Source organism: Alexandromys fortis, unplaced genomic scaffold (assembly GCF_014885135.2).
Source record: "Alexandromys fortis isolate MF-2015 unplaced genomic scaffold, M_Fortis_MF-2015_v1.1 scaffold_13, whole genome shotgun sequence".
NCBI classification, from domain to species: Eukaryota; Metazoa; Chordata; class Mammalia; order Rodentia; family Cricetidae; genus Alexandromys; species Alexandromys fortis.
This window is the reverse complement of record NW_026067908.1, coordinates 13,532,400-13,553,028: the sequence shown is the minus strand read 5'-3', so window position 1 is coordinate 13,553,028 and position 20,629 is coordinate 13,532,400. Positions and strand designations below refer to the sequence as shown.

The 20,629-nt window shown below is 38.7% G+C and overlaps 1 protein-coding gene across 1 annotated transcript in view; it reads left to right on the top strand.

Annotated features, from left to right (window-relative positions):
- The window catches only part of Patj (PATJ crumbs cell polarity complex component), a 305,836-nt gene that overhangs the window by 22,656 nt on the left and 262,551 nt on the right, over positions 1 to 20,629 (top strand). Inside the window, exons 6-11 of the mRNA XM_050136448.1 lie at positions 714 to 909; positions 3,633 to 3,761; positions 11,790 to 12,008; positions 13,707 to 13,806; positions 17,352 to 17,443; positions 18,428 to 18,569. Coding sequence (XP_049992405.1) covers positions 714 to 909; positions 3,633 to 3,761; positions 11,790 to 12,008; positions 13,707 to 13,806; positions 17,352 to 17,443; positions 18,428 to 18,569 — 878 coding nt within the window. The remainder of the gene's footprint in view (positions 1 to 713; positions 910 to 3,632; positions 3,762 to 11,789; positions 12,009 to 13,706; positions 13,807 to 17,351; positions 17,444 to 18,427; positions 18,570 to 20,629) is intronic.

The following is a 20,629-nucleotide window of genomic DNA, read 5'->3' as shown; positions in this document are numbered from 1 at the left end:
TTTTTTTTTTATGCCTGAAGTTTTAAAACTTACAACAAACAGAGGTTTATTGGCTCATAGCTCTGGAAGCTAAGAAGAGTATGCCAAGGCATTTACAACTGACTTGGGCTTCTTGCTGTTTCATCACATGGTGGAAGGCAAGGTGAAGCAGGACAACAAGGAGTTAAACTTGCCTTTTGTGAAGACACCAATCTTATCCATGAGTGGATAGTCCTTACAACCTCATCTTCTCTTAGAAGTCTTACATCTTAATACTTTACAATAGAAATTAAAATTTCCACAGGTGTTTAGAGGCACGGACATTGAAACCATAGCAAAAACCTTTCTAAATATCCTGTTGACATCTTGTTACCCAAAATGTTTCCCTTATGTGAAACTGAAATTGAATACATGCAATAAAAGTAATATCAGCACCTCTGAGACAGATTATCTGGGGCGGAGTCTATTCTTACAGACTCATTAGTCAAAAGATTCTTGTAGTTTGAGGCTGGATGTAGCTTTTTCTCTCCAGCTGTGCAGTCTTGCTCAAGTGACGTAATTTTTCAAGCTTTAGAGTCTCATGTGAAAGGGCAGTGTTAACATGAGTTAGGATGTGTAAGAGAAACATAAGTGCAGTGGACCCTCTGATTCATAGAAGGATGCCAGAGCCAGCTCCGTTTGCGTGTTCAGGCTGTCACAGTACTTAACACATTCTTCTTTTCTTGTATGATTAGGGATCAAAGATTGAAGGAAAATGACCAGATTTTGGCCATTAATGACACCCCATTGGATCATAATGTTTCCCATCAGCAGGCGATTGCATTACTACAACAAACCACTGGGACTCTGCGTCTGGTTGTGGCCAGGGAAGTGGGCCACACACAGGACCGCACTTCCACCAGCTCAGCTGATACATCTCTGCCTGAAATGGTGGGTCATAAGCTTGGGAACAACATTCTAAATTATGTTATTCACTATAATAGTAGTTGGTAGTCATTGAAGTCCTTTCCATTATTCTAGGTCCAGAAAGGTGATCATATATCTAAATGACAACATTACAAAATGTTTATTGGAGGAATTTGTTTTGTTTTTGTCTTTTTAATGTCTGATTTTTTTTTTTTTGTCTATTTAATGGTTAGTTTCCTTACTGGAGATTATTATATAGAGGCCAAATCAAATATTATTTTTAACTTATTTAGTGGTAAGATGTCATGTGTTCTTTGATGTTATAGTAAGTTAATGTGTGTGTAGGAGGAGGGGGAAATGTGCTATGTAGCCCAGACTGGCCTTGAACTCACAATTCCCTTGGTTCAACCTCCTGAATGCTAGGAATATGGGTGTCTGCCACTATACCTTTGAGTTTCAGAGGTTTTATTAGAAGCTTACTATTGATTATCTTAAGGAAGATGTGGTTATTTTTAAAATCTTATATTTATAGCTGGGTGGTGGTGGTACATGCTTTTAATCCCAACACTCAGAGGCAGAGGTAGGCGAATCTCTGTGAGTTCGAGGCCAGCCTGGTCTACAGAGCAAAGTTCTAGGACAGGCTCCAAAGCTACAAAGAAACCCTTTCTTGGAAGAAAAAAAAAAAAAGCAAAAATCTTATATTTATGAATTATAGTGGAAGTTTATGACTAGATTATTGATTTTACAAAATCATTGCAGTCATTTTTTTCATGTAAGTTTAAAAAAAAAACAGATGTCACTTTTAAATAATTCAATTTTGAGCCAGGGATGGTGGCACACATACCTGTTGTCCCAGCACTCAGGAGGCAGAGATAGGTGGATCTGTGTGTGTGAGCAGGGACAAACATGTCACAGTGTGCTTATAAAGGAGAGAGAGCAACTAGTGGGAGTTGGTTCTTTCCTTCTACCATGTGGGTCTGGGAAGTTGAACTCAGGTTGTCAGGCTGGTAAGCAGGCACCTTTACCTGTGCAGCCCCATCTTTCTGTTTTTAGTTGTTTCTTGACTTGAAAAAAAAAATCAATGCCTCTTTTATCTTTTAAGCTTGTTACATTTTATAAATTCTAAAAGCATAAAAATTGGCTGGGCAGTGGTGGCTCTTTTCTTTAATCCCAGCACTCTGAGGCAGAGGTGTGTGGATCTCTGTGATTTCAAGGCCAGCCTGGTCTACAGAGTGACTTTCAGTACAGCCAGGGCTACACAGAGAAACCCTGTCTCGAAAACCAAACCAAAACAAAAAACCAAGAATGACTTGATAATGTAGAATAGAAAAATTAAGTATGAAAATGACTTCTGCAGTTGAAATTTATGAAAGTATGTGCATTTGTCATGGGAATCTGATCAAGGAAAATTGCTTATGCCTTTTTGCATGTTTATGTTGCTAGTATTTCGAGTTTGGAGAAACTCTGTCTTCTCTCATGAGTGTTCTAAATTAGTTTGTTTGCCACATCCTTGCATGGGTTTGGGAACCCTGCCTAGGAGGCAGTGAGGAAATGCAGAAAGGACTGACTCATAGACACATGTACACAAACAGCTGGGATTGGGTGGGCTGGACTCTCTGATGGAGAAGCTGCAGCACCCTGGAAGCTCAACATGGTTACTTTGTACAGTTGAACAGGGAGGTGGGGCTATTGCATGCAGCTGAGCAGGAGAAAGGCTTAGCTAGTTTGTGGGAGCAGTCTCTGTAGAGGAGCTTCAGGGAAAGCGATGATACACATGTTCAACCACCTATCTGCATGTGGACCAGAGGAAGACTTCACTATTTCTCTGAGCCTGGTAGGGCTTTGCCACTCCCATGAGCCTGAAACGTGGGTCCTTGGTGTGGCCATGGCCATGTCAAACACTACATATTCACTCAGAACATTACTCTCCTCCCTACACTTTTTAGTCATATTAAACTTTGGTTCTTCACAATGTTGACAGATTAATTTTCCTAAGTCATTGCTTTCTTTAGTTTTGTTATTCTTTCCAGTCTTTGCCTCATTCTGTTTCCTGACTTGGCTTTGCTCTTGTATTTCCCTCTTGTTGAATGCTTGCTTTCTTTGTATTACATTTTTTATGAGCTTGGTCTTGTGTAGTCTACATTTTCCTTGAACTCATTATGTAGCAGAGGCTGGCTGTGAATTCCTGATCTTCCTGCATCTACCTCCTGATTACGGGGATTATAGGTGTGTGCCTCTAGTACTTGTAGTAAAATTTAAATTTCTGCTATCATTAAACTTTTTCATGATTCTTCATGCATATTTCCTTTTATGAACCTTCCTTTCCCCCAGCTCCCTGAAATCTTTGTAACATTGTGCCTATCTTTCCGCAAATGCATATTCATTGGTTCTCTATGTACGCTGTGCTAGGTTATGGGCACAGATTGGGAAATGTTTCTTGTCCTTTTTGAGTTGTAGTGTTGTATGATCTGTATTTCAATTATTTATGCTTATTTTCTCTATTGAATTATAATACCCTATGGGTGAGACTCTACCTTGCTCTAATAATAGTCTACCCTCTATCATCTATCCTCTATCAATCGATAGATACCTCTACCAATATATGGATATCTTTGTCTCTATAGGTAGTTGTCTCTATTAATTGTATGAATTTTCAGCTTCTTGCAAATCTGTTATATATTATCATACAGGAAACCTAAGAATCTGTGAGTAACCAACATTGACTCTAACCTTCCATTCATGTATAGGTGTTTTGGGGCCATACTGAAGAGGTTGAGCTCATTAATGATGGCTCTGGACTAGGTTTTGGGATAGTTGGAGGAAAGTCAAGTGGTGTGGTTGTGAGGACTATTGTTCCTGGAGGATTGGCAGACCAAGTAAGTTGATTTTGCTTTATCATTTTGCTTTTATAAAATTTGACTTGTTATGATTTGAAATCAATTTTATAGCATGAGTTGGTAGGATACATGACTCAATAATTTGAGTTTAAGTATAACTTACAACACTTTATAGCATAAATTTGCTTTATTTAAACAATTTCTAATTCATTTTTTGGCCTCTAATTAACAGGGTTTTGGTTATATAAGAAGAACATATTTTTATTGTAAGGAATTATTAGTCAATATTTACATTTTGAGCATGTGTGTTATTCTTCATCATGTCTTTTAAGGGCCCAATGGTAGAATCAGAATATTCAGTGAACATATGTATTTGTTCTGGGGTAGTGACATGGCTCAGCAGCTAAAGATGCTGTGAAGCCTGGCAGCCTGAGCTTGATTCTGGAACTGATGTACTGATAGAAGAAGAGCACTAGCTCCACAGCTTTGTCTTCTGACTTCCACATGTGTACTGTGACACACACTCCCCCATTAATTATAACTTAAACAAAATCCATTTTCCAACATTGCACATGTAAGATTTCACTTATTTATTTTCTGGTATTATATGTCAAGTGTGTACCTTTGTTGTTTAGCAATGTTTCCACAAGTAGGCCATATAAGAACTTGACAATTTTCTTTTCTACTTAACTTTATGTGGAAGAAAATGTTAAATACTATATTTGTTTTTATTTGTTTACTTATTTATTAGTATATGTTTGTGTATGTCACAAGTGTGTGGGTACCCATGAAAGCCAGAAGAGAGTGTGTGGTATTCCATATAGGAGTTAGAAACTCTTGTGAGCCTTCTATGAAGGTGCTGGGAACCAGACTGGGTCCTCTGGAAGAGTTGTGAGTGTAAGAGCTAGCCATCTCTCCAGCCTCCCGTGACTAGATTTTAGAAATTGTTGTAGAAGTTTGAGCTCATGCTGTTTAGAATGCTCATGGTAATTCAGAAGTAACTTTCCTTCTGTATTCGGAAAACATAAATTTTCACTGACTGTTATCTATCTTCTTATAAATATATCCATCCTAACAAACAGTTAAGTGAACATGATGAATTTGTTTTACAGATTCAGCTTTGAGGCAGGTAGGTTCCTCAGCTCCTTAGTTCTCACAGGTGGGCTCAAACTCAGACTTTTTTAACCCCACCCTGTTCTTTCTGTATCCAAGTATATTCATTTGTAGAATGTTTGGTCTATGGGTACCTTGGGGTCTCATGCCTTTCATGTGTCTTTGAGAATTACTGTTATTATTTCTTTTCACTTTTGTTTGTACCTACAGAACAAAAGCAGAGGGAAACTAGAACTAATGGAAAATTAATGCAGAATAAGACAGGGGCCCCAGACTCGTTACAGCTGTCAAATTCACTATGTGGTGCAATAAAAATGATTGTCAGTAAACTTTGACCTCTCAATGTATGTGTGAGGAGTCATGCTTGATTGTTTTAAAGCACTTGAGTGAATTAGCCATTAAAAAATATGGGGGGTAAGGGTGGGAGAAATGGCTCAGTGGTTAAGACCACTTGTTGTAGAGAATCTGAGTTGAGCTCCCAGCATTCACATGGTGGTTCATTATAACTTCAGTTCCAGGGAATTCAACACCCTCTTCTGACTCCACAAGCACATGTGCATACATACATGCAGGCAAAACACTCATACACTTAAAGTAAAATAAATCTAAAAAACTTATTTAAAATATACATTGTACAAAAATTTGAGAAAACCAACAGAAAGATAGTGATTATTTCCCTCATCTTAAGCTTTTTGTACTTCCTCCCTGACTTTAAAATTTCTTTTGAATATAAATGTGCTTTGAGGACTAGAGAGGTGGCCTAGTAGGTAAGAATGCTTTCTTTGCAAACAAGAGGACCTGAGTTCAAATCCCCAGAACCCATGTAAAAAGCCAGGTGGGTGTGGCTTTCTTTGCCTGACACTGTGCTATGGGGAAGGAGATGAGAGGCTGCTGGGCTTGCTGCCTGACAGACTGTCTCCATGTTCAGTGAGGGGTTGTGTCTCAGGGTAAGAAGATAAAGAGTGATAGAGCAGGATACCCAAGAGCTCTTCAGCTCCCCACACACATTCAAAGATGTATACACCTGAGTATACATATACATACCATACACGTAATATGCCACACACAACACACGTGTGTGACCAGAATGGGAATGATCATTGTGTGTATGTTTTTAAACCATACCTATAGTGGATGGTGGAAAAATGGATCAGTTTTTAAGAGCGCTGGGGATCCAATACCCTCTTCTGACATCAGGAGACACCAGGCATGCATGTGGTGCACATACATACATGTAGGCAAAACACTCCTACACATAAAACAGAAAATATTAAACAAATACTTTGTGTGTGTGTGTGTGTGTGTGTGTGTGTGTGTGTGTGTATAGCACACTGTATGTTAGAGTCTGAGCATGGAAGACAGAAGAGGGTGTGGGTCCCAGAAGTTGGGGTAACAGGCATTGGAAGGATACTGGGCTATATTGCATGGGTGCTGAGGTTTGAACTCTAGTCCTCAGGAATGTGCAGCAAGCATTCTCAACTGTTGAGCCATTTTCCATTTTGCGAAATAAAATAAATTTTAAAATTGTTTATTTTTTTAACCTAAAAGGAATAAGACATTATAGAAGATTCTTTTGTCTCTCTCTCTCTCCCCTTCACCCTAGAAATTTTGGTAGGCTTTGCTAGATGGAATGACATTGCAAAGTGCAGCAGTAATTTTGAAAAACAAAGAACCAAATAAATTTAAGTGAAATCAAATAAGTTCCTTTACTGTAAGAATTTTCTGAGCTTTTTAATATACTAATGTGTGTTATGAGTTTTCACAAGGACACCGTGATGTGCAGAGTTTCCCAGATTAATCCCATTGAGGCACTGTTGGGAAAAGCCCAAGTCTGATTCTCACCCTTTCCTGGAAGGGATCGTCACTGTCTCAGATCATCTAGGAGGGGCTAGGGGGCCTGTCCATCACAGATTTGTAATGGCAAAGCAGGAGCTTGTGCCAAATATTGTCATCTGCCTAATATACATCATTTTAATGTAATCCTCAAAACAGTCTTAAGTTTTATTTCCAAATCATAGGTATGGAAACTTTAAGAAATTGTCCAAGGTTGTAGAGCTAGAGAGTGACAGAGCTACTCTTCTTATTCCTGCTAATGCCAGATAAAATCTTCCAATTCCTCTTCTGTAACCATCCTGTAGCAACCTAGCACCCAGTCTTATTATGTAGTCTTGAATGTGTTCTCTCAGCACGCCTACATCCCAAGCTAGTGCATTGGCTACTTTTCTCGCTGTTATCAACACATACCATCATGATGGAAGAAGGCATGGCAGAGTTCATGGTACTGTGAACATTTAGCTAGGACTCCTATCTGGATAGACTAGAAAGCAAAGAGCAGGGAATGCTGGTGCTCAGCTGACTTTCTCCAGGTTATTCAGTGCAGGACCCTGGCTATGGGATAGTCCCATTTACATCCAGCGGGTCTTCCTTATATCTCTCAGGAAACACCCTCACAGACATTCCCAGAACTATGTCTCCTAGGTAATTCCAAATTAAGTCAAATTGGCAAGGAAGATGAGCCATCCCAGAGATCCTCTCTGAAAGGGAAAAGAGTTGCAAATTAACTCAAAAACTGGGTGGAACTATACTGGAGAGATGGCATAGCACTTACTGCTCATTCATAAGGACCAGACTTCACATCCCAGCACCCACATTGGACAGCTTACACATGCCTGTAGCTCCAGCTCCAAGGGATTAGGTAACCCCTTCTAGCCTCCTTGGGCACACACACACACATGCCTGTTTACATTCTCTCTCTCTCTCTCTCTCTCTCTCTCTCTCTCTCTCTCTCTCTCTCTCTCTCTTTCATACACACACACACACAGAGAGAGAGAGAGAGAGAGAGAGAGAGAGAGAGAGAGAGAGAGAGAGAATAAATCTATAAGAATAGTAAGATGAAATCAAACAAATAAAACCTTGAATCATGGATCTGCTATTATTCTGGTCAAACTGCTTCTGATATATCTGAGACTACCCTGAGGACAACACATTTAAAATGCGTATCCTGTGGAAGCTGATAGCATCTCAGAGCTCAGAATGCTGATCACTTAGGCACACTGTTGAGGATGTGTCAATCTGTTTGCTCAGAGGAAGTGTCATCCAAGGAGACCAACCGTATTGTTTATATGGAGACTGTAGGCACAGTACACAATTCCTGCCAGGGAGCCTTGTACATATGATACTAAATTTAATGCTCAGAATTCCTCAAGACAGAAATTTATTTTCGCTTTTGCATAAGAGGGATCTAAGATCTAGGTATGATGAACATCAGACCAACTTGGGTTTATCAGACTTTAAAGCTCTTTCTTGTTTAGCTGCTGTTTATTGTAGAAAGTAAGTAAAATAGAAAATTTAAAGATTTATTTTTATTTTGCGTGTTTTGGTGCTATATGTGTGTGCACCTTATACATACAATACCCAACAGAAGCCAAAAGAAGGTTTCCGATCCTCTGGAATTGGAGTTCCTGAATGCTGTGAGCCATCATGTATGATGTCATCTATTCAGCCCATGTATATTGTTTTTCAAAGTTTGATAAAAATCAATTTATCTTTTAACTTACTTAATTTTTCTTGTAAAGACAGGATGTCACTCTGTAGCTTAGGTTGGCTATGAATTGTACTTTATAGGCTAGACTAGCTTTAAATCCAGGGTAAAGTTTTTGTCTCAGCATTCTGAGTTCTGGTATTACAGATGTAAGTCATAATGTCTGGTTTACATGTCAGTTAATGTATGGATAGGGAAATATATAAATTTGGGTTGAGAGAGAGAAAAGGTCTGTCTGTCAGTAATTCTCAGATATTCTCCAGTATTCACAGCATCAAACACATCTTTAAAGGACTTCTTTTGCTTTCTTTTTTGATTTTTTTTTTTTTTTCGAGACAGGGTTTCTCTGTAACCCTGGCCCTCCTGGAACTCATTCTCTAGAGCAGGCTGGCCTCAGAGATTTGCCTGCCTCTGCCTCATGAGTGCTGGGATTAAAGGTGTTGTGCTATCACTGCCCTGTTGAAGCTTGCTCCAACAAAGTCAGCTGGGGATATTTGGGTAGAGGCATGAGGATTAAGGAAATCTCAGACTGAAAGAAATGCAGATAGGAAACACAGGGTAGATTCAGGAGACTGCCAGTTTATGCTGCACAACCCAGAGTTTGTTTCAGAGCCTGCTTATATACAAAAGCAGAACAAAACACAGCACAGTCAATATCTAACCACAGGTCATTCCTGTCCTTGAGGAAGCAGACTCCTGTCTGTCATGCGCCTGCTGCTTGCAAGCAGTTTTAACTTTCTATCTCGATGTTCCTAAGGTTTGGTGTCAGCAATATTCTTTCTGCTAGATAGTGTGTTCTTTTTTTCATGGGCAAAATGTTTTTTTTTTTTCCATGGGCTTAATCAAAACTTTCTCACAACCCTCAAGGATACTGGAGCAAGAAGAGCAGGCGAGCTTGAGCTCAAATGACTTTTTAAGTCAGAATTGACTCCAGACGGAAACTGAGTCACACATGGGCTACCACAGTGCCCCGGCCATTTGTTTTGTTGGTTTTTTTTTTGGGGGGGGATATTTATTTATTTATTTATTTATTTAGTCATTTATTTATTTATTTGAAGCAGAGTTTCTCTGATTAGCCTGACTGTCCTGGAATTCACTCTGTAGACTAGGGAGGTTTCAGACTCCACCATGCCATCCTTCTTTAGATCATTTTATTTTACTTTTGCAAAGGCATTGAAGTATTTTCAAAAGTTAGTTGTTTTGTTTTTGTTCTTGAAGTGCAACTACTCAGTGGCTGAGGCAGGAGGATCTCAACGTCAAGGCTTTGCTGGCTACAGCACAGCATATTGTGTGCTCAGGTGTTGCACAACTCTTGATCGACTTTCATTGATTTGTGACTTAAAGAACGAGGTGATCCATAGGTACTTTATGGAAAGAGAATGGTGAGACTATCAGTGAAATACAGGTTTGGGGCTGCTGGATAAGATAAAGCAGCTGCCATTTCGTCATCTTTCATTTATCAATCTGACGGCTATTTTTGCACTTACTAATTCCTTAGAACACCTGCTTTTCTGTAAGAAGAAAATGTTTGACTCTCGGTGACAGATGCAAATTATCTACATGATTTTAAATTAAGAGTTGAAGTAAAATAGGGAAAAAATAGTTTCTGGGAAGTGACTAAATATATACTTGATGGTGTCGTGTTCTTTGTTTGCCCAGCTAATATTCTTTATTATTTGACCAGGCTCCAGTTCTGTTCCTGATGGTTCAACTCCGAGGCAGCTTTGCCCATTTTCATCAGGGCTCCTGAAGCTCTCATTATTTTAAAATTTTTGTTACTTTGAAATTTTTGTTTCTTTGTTTTTTCAAGACAGGGTTTCTCTGTGAAACAGTCCTGATCATCCCAAAACTCACTCTGTAGATTAGGCTGGCCTCAAACAGATCCGCCTGCCTCTGCCTCACAAGTGCTGGGATTAAAGGTGTGTGCCACCACCACCCAGCAACTTTGAAAATTTTTAGTGTGTGTGTGTGTGTGTGTGTGTGTGTGTGTGTGTGTGAGAGAGAGAGAGAGAGAGAGAGAGAGAGAGAGAGAGAGAGAGAGAGAAAGCTTTCACTCTAATGAGTGCTGGAATTATGAGTATATGCCACCATATCCAGTTTATTATGTGGGTCCCAGATAGCAAACTCAGATTGCCAAGGCTTGTGCCGCATCTCCTAGCCCCTGGATATCCCTTAAGTAGGTATTTATTTTAGCTGAGTATTATGTGGGTAGAAACAGAATATCACCATTATTAAAGTAGAAAGGCAGCTAGTTTTTTATTCCCGTCCTCTGTAGGTAGAGCCTGCTTGTTCGTTTCCTGGCTGCCCATACCCCAATAATAACATAGAAACTATATTAATTACAATACTGTTTGGCTAATAGCTTAGGCATTTTTCTAGCTAACTCTTACATCTTAAGTTAACTCATTTCTATTATTTTGTATATCGCCACGAGGCTGTGGCCTACCAGTTTCTGTCTGGCGGCTGGTGTTTTTCTCCTTCAGCAGCTGCATGGTGTCTCCCTGGCTCCGCCTATATTCTCTCTATATCTCTGTTCAGATTTTCCACCTGGTTTTACTCTACTAAGCCACTGGCCAAAACAGCTTCTTTAATAACCAATGGTAATAAAGCATATTCATAGCATACAGAGGGGAATCCCACATTATCTCCCCTTTTCTGTTTAAATAAAAAGGAAGGTTTTAACTTTAACATAGAAAATTACATATAACAAAACAGGTATCAAGCAAGAATTACAGTTAAAATATTTATGTCTACTTTATTTTTTATCATAACTAAGGAAAATTTTAGTTATAACTATTTATTTTCCAACTCCATCAAAGACTCCAGAAGAATATAATGTTACCTAAGTTAACAGGAAGTATATTGTAAGCAACTTCCAAAACTTTAGAATTGACAGAGACATCTTGCTGCCTGGACAGTCACCCAAAGTTCTTCTGTAATGTTGGGGCATCCATCTTCAGCCTACAGGCTCATAGTATCCAGCAGACTTTTCCATGAAGCAGGAAATTTGGAAGACTGTTTCAGCTCTATTGGCAGTTTGTCTGTCACTTTCTTCTGTATCCTGCAGAATGTCTGACTGTCGTGGATGTCCTAAGCTTTTGATTTCTTTCTTACCTACGTGGTCATTATATTCTGGCTCTAAGCTATTAGATGTACATTAAAAACCCTCCAGCAGAGACCCATCCTAGAGGTCTGATTACTCATTTCATTTTGGACCCTTCCATCTTTGTGTTCTACAAGTAATTGCTTTATCTTTTGTCAGCTGAGTAGATCATTAGAAATGGTTTGTCAGCATTTGAAGTGGCTTCGTCAGTCTTTTTGCCAGAAATGAAAGTCTGATGTATTTTTATTAAGCAATTAAGCTAAATCATAGATTTCTCTGAATAATTTGTTTTTTCTTTCTTGCACCAAAGGATGGGAGACTACAGACAGGGGACCACATCTTGAAGATTGGTGGTACAAATGTGCAAGGGATGACCAGTGAACAAGTTGCTCAGGTGCTAAGGAACTGTGGGAATTCAGTGAGGATGCTGGTGGCCAGAGACCCTGTTGGTCAAATTGCAGTGACACCTCCTACACCTGTATCCTTACCTGTTGCCCTGCCTACTATAGCCAACAGGACCCTTGGTTCTGTGAGTATAAAAACCATTCTTCTTATATCAAATGCTACCTGTGATTCAATGCAAGATGAGAAATTCTCTCAGCTGGGTGACCATAGTAGTATAAGTCACACTTCAGTGCTCATATTGGAAGCAGGGAGAACTCATGATGGATATTAGACATGTCTGTTTCTCTCTCTTCCTCTTTTTGGTGTGGTATGTACATGCATACGTGCATGTGTGCAAGTACATGCACACATATTTGCCTTGAAGCCAGAAATCATTGTATTCCACTATTACTCTCTACCTTACTTTTGAGACAGAGTCTTCTCACAAAGTTGAGCTTGTCATTTCAACCAAACTGGATGGCCAGCAAGCCCCTGAATCCTGTCTGTCTCCCCAGTATTGAGAATACTGGTTGGTATATGCAACCATGCCTGGCTTTTAACATCTGCTGCTAGGGTTCTGAACTTTGTTCCTCACATTTATACAGCAAGTGCCTTGCAGACTGAACTGTCTCCCAGTTTCTCCTCCCCATGAATAAAAGCATGAAGAGAAGGGAAGAGAAGAAGACTCTGTTAGACCAAGCAGAAGGCTAGCACTTATCTTCAGAGAATCATTTCCTGGGAACTAAAGAAAAGGAATTTTGTTTTTTGATTTTTGTTTTTGTTTTTCAAGACAGGGTTTCTCTTTGTAACAGTCTTGGCTGTCCTGGAACTTACTTTTTAGATCAGGCTGGCCTCAAACTCACTGAGATCTGCCTGCCTCTGCCCCTCAGTGCTGTGATTAAAGGTGTGCACCACCACCTCCCAGTGAACAGGATTTTGTATCTATGATGTTAGCACTTTGTTAGTTTCTCCAGGTTGCAGTGCTAATTGATTTCAGTTTCCATCTTTACTCATGCTCACTGAAGTCATTTTATCCAGTCCACAAGGCTCTCTGATGTGTGTGGTTAGTTTCTGATGCTGATGTTTGGGCTTGAAAACAGTGCTGGTGTTTAGATACCTTATCCCTTTTAGATGATAAGTATTAAAGTTTTAGAGTCAGTTTTAAAATATATATTTATAATAACTAGCTTCCCCTTGAATTTTTTGTTAGGCTTGTGATTCTTTCAGAAAATACAGCTTCAGGTTTTTCTAAATGTCTGTATTAATTTTCTATTGTTATAAGTTGTTACAGATTTAGCAGCTGAGGACAATACCTTTGGTTAGTTTCAGTTCTATAGGTCAGAATCAGAGTGGGCTTAGCTAAGTTTTCTGCCTAGATTCTTAGAAGGGTAAGTGGGAGATATTTATCTGAGCTCCCTTCTTGATATCCTGGGCTGATGAACTCATTCAAGTTGGTGGAGGAATGCAATTCTTGGCTGTAAGATGGAGGGCCTTTTCTTTGTTGCCCTCCAGCAAGAACATCTTTCAAGCCCTTATGGTCCTCTTATTCCCATCTTTCTTGTATGACACCTCCACCTTCAAACAACAAGCTGATCTTGTATGTTTCAAATCTTTTTCTTTGCCCTCTCTTACCAGCAGGAGAAAACTCTGCTTATAAGGGGCTTCTTTGATTAGATTAGGCCCACTTGAGTAATCTCCCTTCACAGGGGCAGGTTCAGGGATGAGAAATCATGGGGACCCTCTTCAAATTCAGTTGGTCTCAGAAAAAATTGGGTACACAGATTGAGTATGTATACATTTATACAACTTAAAATGTAACAGTGGGTGCTTTATTTCTCTGCAGGACTGTTCTCTTTTTGAAACTTACAATGTTGAACTTGTTAAAAAAGATGGACAGAGCCTTGGTATTAGAATTGTTGGCTATGTTGGAGCAGCTCATCCAGGTAAATGAATCATTCCTACTTCATATTTTGGATAATTATAAAGGATGTTAAGATGTCTAGATAATAAAATTAAGTACCCACAGAATTTAATTTAAAACTCAAACAATAAAACTATGAATCTAGAATAGCAAGCAGTTTCTTGTCAGTGAGTCACATTTTGCCTCAATAGTTTAACAGCTGGCTTTATAGTTAGTAACAAAGGAATTTAATGTATAGTTCATTTTGTAACATTGGAACTTCACTTTTCTCTAGTTCTGTTTTGAATATTGTGTGACTGTTAAGATATACAGTATTGTGTCTGGGATAAAGTAAATTGACTACTCTATATTGTATATTGTAAATACCCAAAATATATTTGTGTTTAATCATGAAAAAAATAAGATAGAAAAGTATTTCATTAGAACTATTTTCTTTCATATATGGGGAGTACATTGCAAGAATACATGATTCAAGTAACTGGCTAATTTTTTTTCCTCAAATGTAACCTGAAAGTTAGCAGTAGCTTTCACTGTTAGTTTTCCCTTGGTTATTGAATAATTACTAGTTAAGTAAAAATAAACCTTTAAAAATAGTTGGCAGTTACATGAGAATTTAGCTATGAAGTATTTTAGCTTTTCTGAAAAATAGCAAATAGAAAGTTATTTCCCTAAAAAAAATTGTAACCATGCATGGGAGCAGGTGGAGAGATTAAGAGTGCTAATGTATTCACAGGCCTGAATGAAATTCATGTCAGACCACTTTGTGCTATTTCAGCCTAATGAAATATCTAATTTCAAAACTTCTGATTTTTCTACGTGCCACACTTTTTAGCTTCAGAATTTAAATAAGTCCTTTAAAAGCTAAGTATGTATTTAAAAAATAATGTTGCAGAAAACATACTGAATTGTTATCACTGTCTTTTATTTTGTTAAAGTTGAGTGGTGACTGAGTTCCTAAATTTATGCTCAGTGTCTAAGGAAAAATTAATGAATGAGAGAAAATTTGATGTTTGTGTTATTGAATAATAAGTACAGAGAAGAATCTTTTTACGTATTTACTCTCAAAACATGTGTGGGCTTGGGTTGTTTTAAGAGGATGAGAAAAAATGAGACATTTGAAATGTCAACAGCTTTAAAAAACACTTTATTCCATTTATTTTTGGTCTTTGATTTTTGTGCTGGGGTTTGAGCAGGCATGGTGGCAACCCCATTCTCCTGCAATCTTAGTCACTTCAGCAGCTGAGTAGGAAGGGTCGTTTGAGCTCACAAGCTTAAGGCCAGCTTGGACAACACAGAGAAACTTAATCTTAGAAACCAAAACAAACCAAAGAATCTATTCAGGGAATGTAATTAAAGTGTAAAACCCTGTAAATGTTTAAAGATAACTGGAAATACATGTTTTAGTAAAGAGGCAAGCACTGTTCTAGCATGGCAGATGCAAGACTGAAGTTGAGAGGAGACTTGAGAAAGAAGCATTTGGGCAATGGGAAGGAGGATTAGATAGGGAAGAAGAAACCTGTAGAGTCAGGAAAGCTCTGGGTGTCATGCCTTGTAGAAGGAATATGTGGAAGATGATATTGAAATATATGGCTAACTGATGAGGCCAGCCTCTAGTGAGCACCCATGCTATGCAAAAAAAAAAAAAAAAAAAAAAAAATCCACTGATATGGTGAGGGCTTAGGAAAAGTTCGTGTCTATCTGAAGGTTAGACTTTTTCTGTCTAAAGGGAAGAAATAAGCAAACTCACACTTTCTGATGGTAACTTTCTCTTTTACTTCATTTTGAAAAAAATCCTCTGAACATCTCTCTTGTTCCTCTACATAGCTCTCCTCAGCAGCCTAATCAGCTCTGCATCCCTCCTTATTGCTCTGCTCAGAAGCTTCTCTCTAACTGCTCAGCCTGCACATCTCTCCACCCCTTTTCTCCCATCACCTTCTTCAGAGCTCCACACAGCCTCCTATCCTCAGCCAAACTATGGACAATTATATGTTACATTTTCAGGGCCTGACCCATTCTCAAAAAACAAGATAAGTCACACAAGTTTCTCTTAGGCTTGGGATGCCACATTGACCAGCCATGCACATAGCCTAAATAGTTCAGGTTCTCAGACTGAACCTTGAGCCCATAACACAAACTGAGGCTGGAACTACATGCAAAAGGTCAGTTTCTGAGAAAGTTATGTCTACTAATGTTGCTTCTAGCCTGATCTTGAATCAGCAATAAACAACACTTGGGAATTTGTCCATGTGTATTTGTCTCTAGGAGCAACCAGGTATTTGTCTCCAGGGGCAACCGGATTGTTTTGAATATGTTTGGAAGTCTAAAATTATTTGACTTTGTGACTGAGAAAACTATTACTTTCCTGTGTCAGTCTGAATAATGAAAAGTATCCTAGTGTTATATCTATTCATTATAATTACACAATTAAGTAGAAATCATCTTCCTGACCATCCACAGCTATATGAGTGCCCAATAGCTGGAATATTTTCATGAGATAAACATACAAGCAATGGCAATATACCCATAGCAGTTCTTAGGGAAAAAATGAAGTGGCACATGAGAGAAATTACAGATGGTAGCAACTGGTTTCCACCACCAGTGACCCATGGACTTTTCCTTGTGTGGCTCCCCAACAGAGTCATTTGTCTGGTCGGTCGACCTGCTGAATGCTAGTTGTTACCTGCTGTATACCCCCATGGCCACCTGCAGAAATATAAATTATTTTTCCTGATACAGATGATCTGGGATATGATTCAGTAAAGTTTATATAATTATGCTAGCAGTGGGAGCTTAGTAATACCATTCAGAGATACAGTTTTATACTTAAACCATTTTCCTTGTAGTTCTTTCTCTTGGGAATGTTACTTTTTATATGTTTATAATTTTTATAGCTGTTTGTTGTTAAATATTTAATTTTATAGTATGAGGATTATCTTATGCTGCTGAGCTCATTCTATTTTTTAAAATTATTATTCTATGTGTATAGGGATGTATGTGCCTGTCCTGGGGTTCCTGTAAAGGTCACAGGGCCACTTTGTGAAGCTGATCGTTTCCACCTCTATGTGTGCTCCTAGGATTGAACTCAGGGCGCCAGGCCATCTTGCTGGCCCCATGCTAGCTTCTTTAAAGGACCACATGTGGTTTTCTTTGTATCTGGATGATACACATCAGCACTCAACTTAAATATAGGAGGGATATGTGTGACTCTTGTCTTGATGCTAGTGAAAAATGATGAGAGCTTGCGCTGAGTTAGCAGTTCAAGTAGAGATAGACCAGGGTTTGTCCTAGCTCCCCAGAATCCCAGCTTAGAGAGAAAGGCATTCATCAAGGTTCCATTACTGATTATTTCTCCAGAAGGGTAGTCATCAGTCAAATCATTTTGAATTCAGGTCACTTGTGATGGTGACAGTTTGAAATAATCCATCAATTTCCCTGCATGTGTTCAAAATAGTATTTACGAAGTCTCTAGTCAGCCTCTTTAGCTAATTAACCTCTTGATAAGAATTTTGCAATCAGGTCCTAATTTTAGCTTTCTTCCTTTTTTTCTGTATGTCTGTGCACTTTCAGGGGAAGCTTCAGGGATTTATGTGAAAAGTATAATACCAGGCAGTGCTGCGTACCACAATGGCCAAATTCAAGTGAATGACAAAATAGTGGCTGTAAGTAATGGCTTTCTTCTCTCATATTCAAGAGAAGAAGATGGCTTAGTTTAATTTTGTAATTTTAGTTTTATTTTAATTTTAAGGTTTGTTGTTTTTTGGCACAGGATCTCACTATATAGCCTTGGCTGGCCTAGAGCTCAGTTTGTAGACCTGGCTGTCCTTGAATTTAGAGGTCTACCTGCCTCTCAAGTGCTGGGATTAAACACGTGCTCCACCATACCCAGCTCATAAGGTATTAAAAAATTAGCTTTACTAGTGCGGTGAAATCATATTTGATTCAGACTCTTATATGATTTTAGGCTCTAAATATCATTTATTCCTGTCAAAGAGGAAATATTCTACTAAACATATTGGTGGGGAAAATTACACACTTAAATAAATGTATGCATAGGAATATATCTGAAAGGTGTTTCCATATTTTCTATAAAGTACTCTTTAAGAGTCTGTATGTATCATTGGGTACATAGACCTCATAGGTAGAGACATGTGGATCTCTGAGTTCAAGGCCAGCCTGTTCTACAGAGCAAGTTCCAGGAAAGGCTCCAAAGCTACAGAGAAACCCTGTCTTGAAAAACAAAACAAAACAAAACCCCCAAAAAACAAACAAACAATCAAACAATATATGTGTGTGTATGTGTTGGAATTTATTTTCTTATTTGCATGTAAATTTGTTAACAAAACTAATTTTATATTTTTATTCAAAAATACTTTCTGATACTGCATAAAGTATTTGGGAAGAAAAATTAGTTACCCCATTTTATTCAGCACTGCAAAAGTTAAAAATGGGAATAGTTGATGGGCATGATGACTCAGACACCTCTAGCCAGCGCTCAAGAAGCTGAGGCAAGAGAAATACTAAATCTGAGGCCAGCTTGGGCTGTGTACTGAGTTGGTCTCTCTTTGCTACATAGTGAGACCTTCTTTCAAAACAAAAATGGTGATGGTTTGGTTGAAACTCTCTTCTTTCTCTTGATGTCATAGGTGGACGGTGTGAATATTCAGGGTTTTGCCAACCAGGATGTTGTTGAAGTATTACGAAATGCAGGGCAGGTGGTTCACCTAACCCTAGTTCGCAGGAAAGCATCTTCATCAGATTTTCCATTTGAACAGCCTTCAGACAGAGGTAATTCCTGCTCCCATCCTTCTCCTCTCCATGGAGCTGAGTTTGGAAGAATGGCAAAGGTATGGTCTGGAAGACTGAATAGGAAATATGTAATGGCGTGATGGGGAAATGAGTCAGCTGGTCTCCTTTGCAGTCTTTTCCCTGACCTGCTGGGGTGCACCAGCCCAAATGACAGGATGCAAGCACTGATTGCCTCGAAAGGTGATGGAAATCACTGTTTTGATCTAGGATCCTTCATTTGCTTACACCTTGATATTTCTCAAGCTTCACGTCCCAGATTGTTTTTATGATGTGTTTTACTCTATTTTTCTCTTGATTTGTCATTTGAAGCATGGTGAAAAGATAAAATAGAAAGTTTTTTCAAGAACATTTTTATTAAATGGTATTTTTTTTTTTGTCGATAAGGTTAGAAAATAGAAAGTCTTCATTGTGTAAAAATATATAATTTGTGAATATCAGAGGACATCTTTTAGGAGACAGTTTTCTCTCTCTACCATATGGGTTCTGGAGATTGAGCTAAGATCATCTGTGTTGGCAGCATGAGGCTTTACTGTCTGAGTCTTCTTGCTGGCCAGTATTTGGGTCTTTAGCATACAATCACACTATGATATGTTACTAAAGTTCTCATGGTACATATCTGTATTCCTCAGGAGCTCTGACTGTCATTTTATAACTTAAAAAATATTCTGTTAATTTGTATGAGTTTTTTTGTTTGTAGCATTCTGTACACTACATGTGTGCCTGGTGCCTGTGAAGGCCAGAAGAGAGCATCAGATCCCTCGGGAGTGGAATTACAGTTTTTAGCTGCCATGTGGGTGCTCGGAATGGAACCTAGGTCCTCTGGAAGAGCAGCCCGTGCTCTAGACTACTGAGCATCTTTCCGGCTCCTCTGATTGGCACTTAAAAAGAAACTATTATTAATATCAGTTTCACCGGGTTTGGTGGGGATGCATATCTTTAATCCCAATACTGAGGAGAGAGCGGCAAATCTCTGTGAGTCAAGTCCACCCTGACCTCCCTGATGTACATAGTAAGTTCCAGAGCAGTAAGGGTTAAATAATGAGGACTTCTAAAAAAAATAACAAAAACAAAACAAAGAACCCAATAAAACAAAACAACAGCTACACCCCCCCCCCAAGCAAATAAACTTAAGTTCCAAGGGATCAAAATGTTCTTTTCTGATCTCTCCAGGTACCAGGCATGTACATGGTCAAAATAGTCATACACATAAAATAAAAGAAATAAATCTAAAATGAAAAAAGTTATTATTACATTAATTGCTTTTCTCATTGCCATGACCAAATACTTACCAAGAAACATTTTAAGAAAGGAAGGAAGGATTAGTTCTAGCCTATAGTTCAACTGACACTGTTTGTCATGGCGGGGAAGGTATGGTCACGGGAGTGAGACATTAGCTAGTAGCAGAACATCTCTAGTTAGGAAATAGGGTGAAGGATGTCAGTATTCGACATATTTTCTCCTTTTGTTCAGTTCAGGATCTCATCAGGTAGAGTGAGGTCACCTTCAGTCACCCTATCTAGATGAGCTGTCACAGGAATGACCAGAGATTCCTTTCTGATTGGTTCTAAATCCCATCAGTTCACACTCTAGATTCACCTTCTCTTTGTTTGTGAGGGCCATACCTTCTGTCTCAGCACTCGGAAAGGCAGGTGGATTGCTATGAGTTCAAGGCCAGCCTGGTCTAGAACATAGTAAGTTCTAGACCAGCAAGGGCTGCATAGTGCAATCCTGCCTTAAAGATAAAAAAAAAAGTATCTCTGTTGTTAACTTTGTGTACATTATTGACTAGCTTATCCATAGACCTTCCCATCTTCTGTGACTGAAACTTCATGTCATTAACTCTCCCCTCTTGTCAGCTGCCATTTTACTGTTTCTTTGAGTTTGACTATGCAGATAGCTCAAGTAGGTAGAGCCCTGCAGTATTTATCCTTCTCTGCTGAGCTGACTTTACTTCCCAGTGTTCTCCAGGCTCATCTAGGCTCTAACAACTGGCTAGATTTCCTTTTTAAAGAATCAACAATATTAATTATTTTTGTATA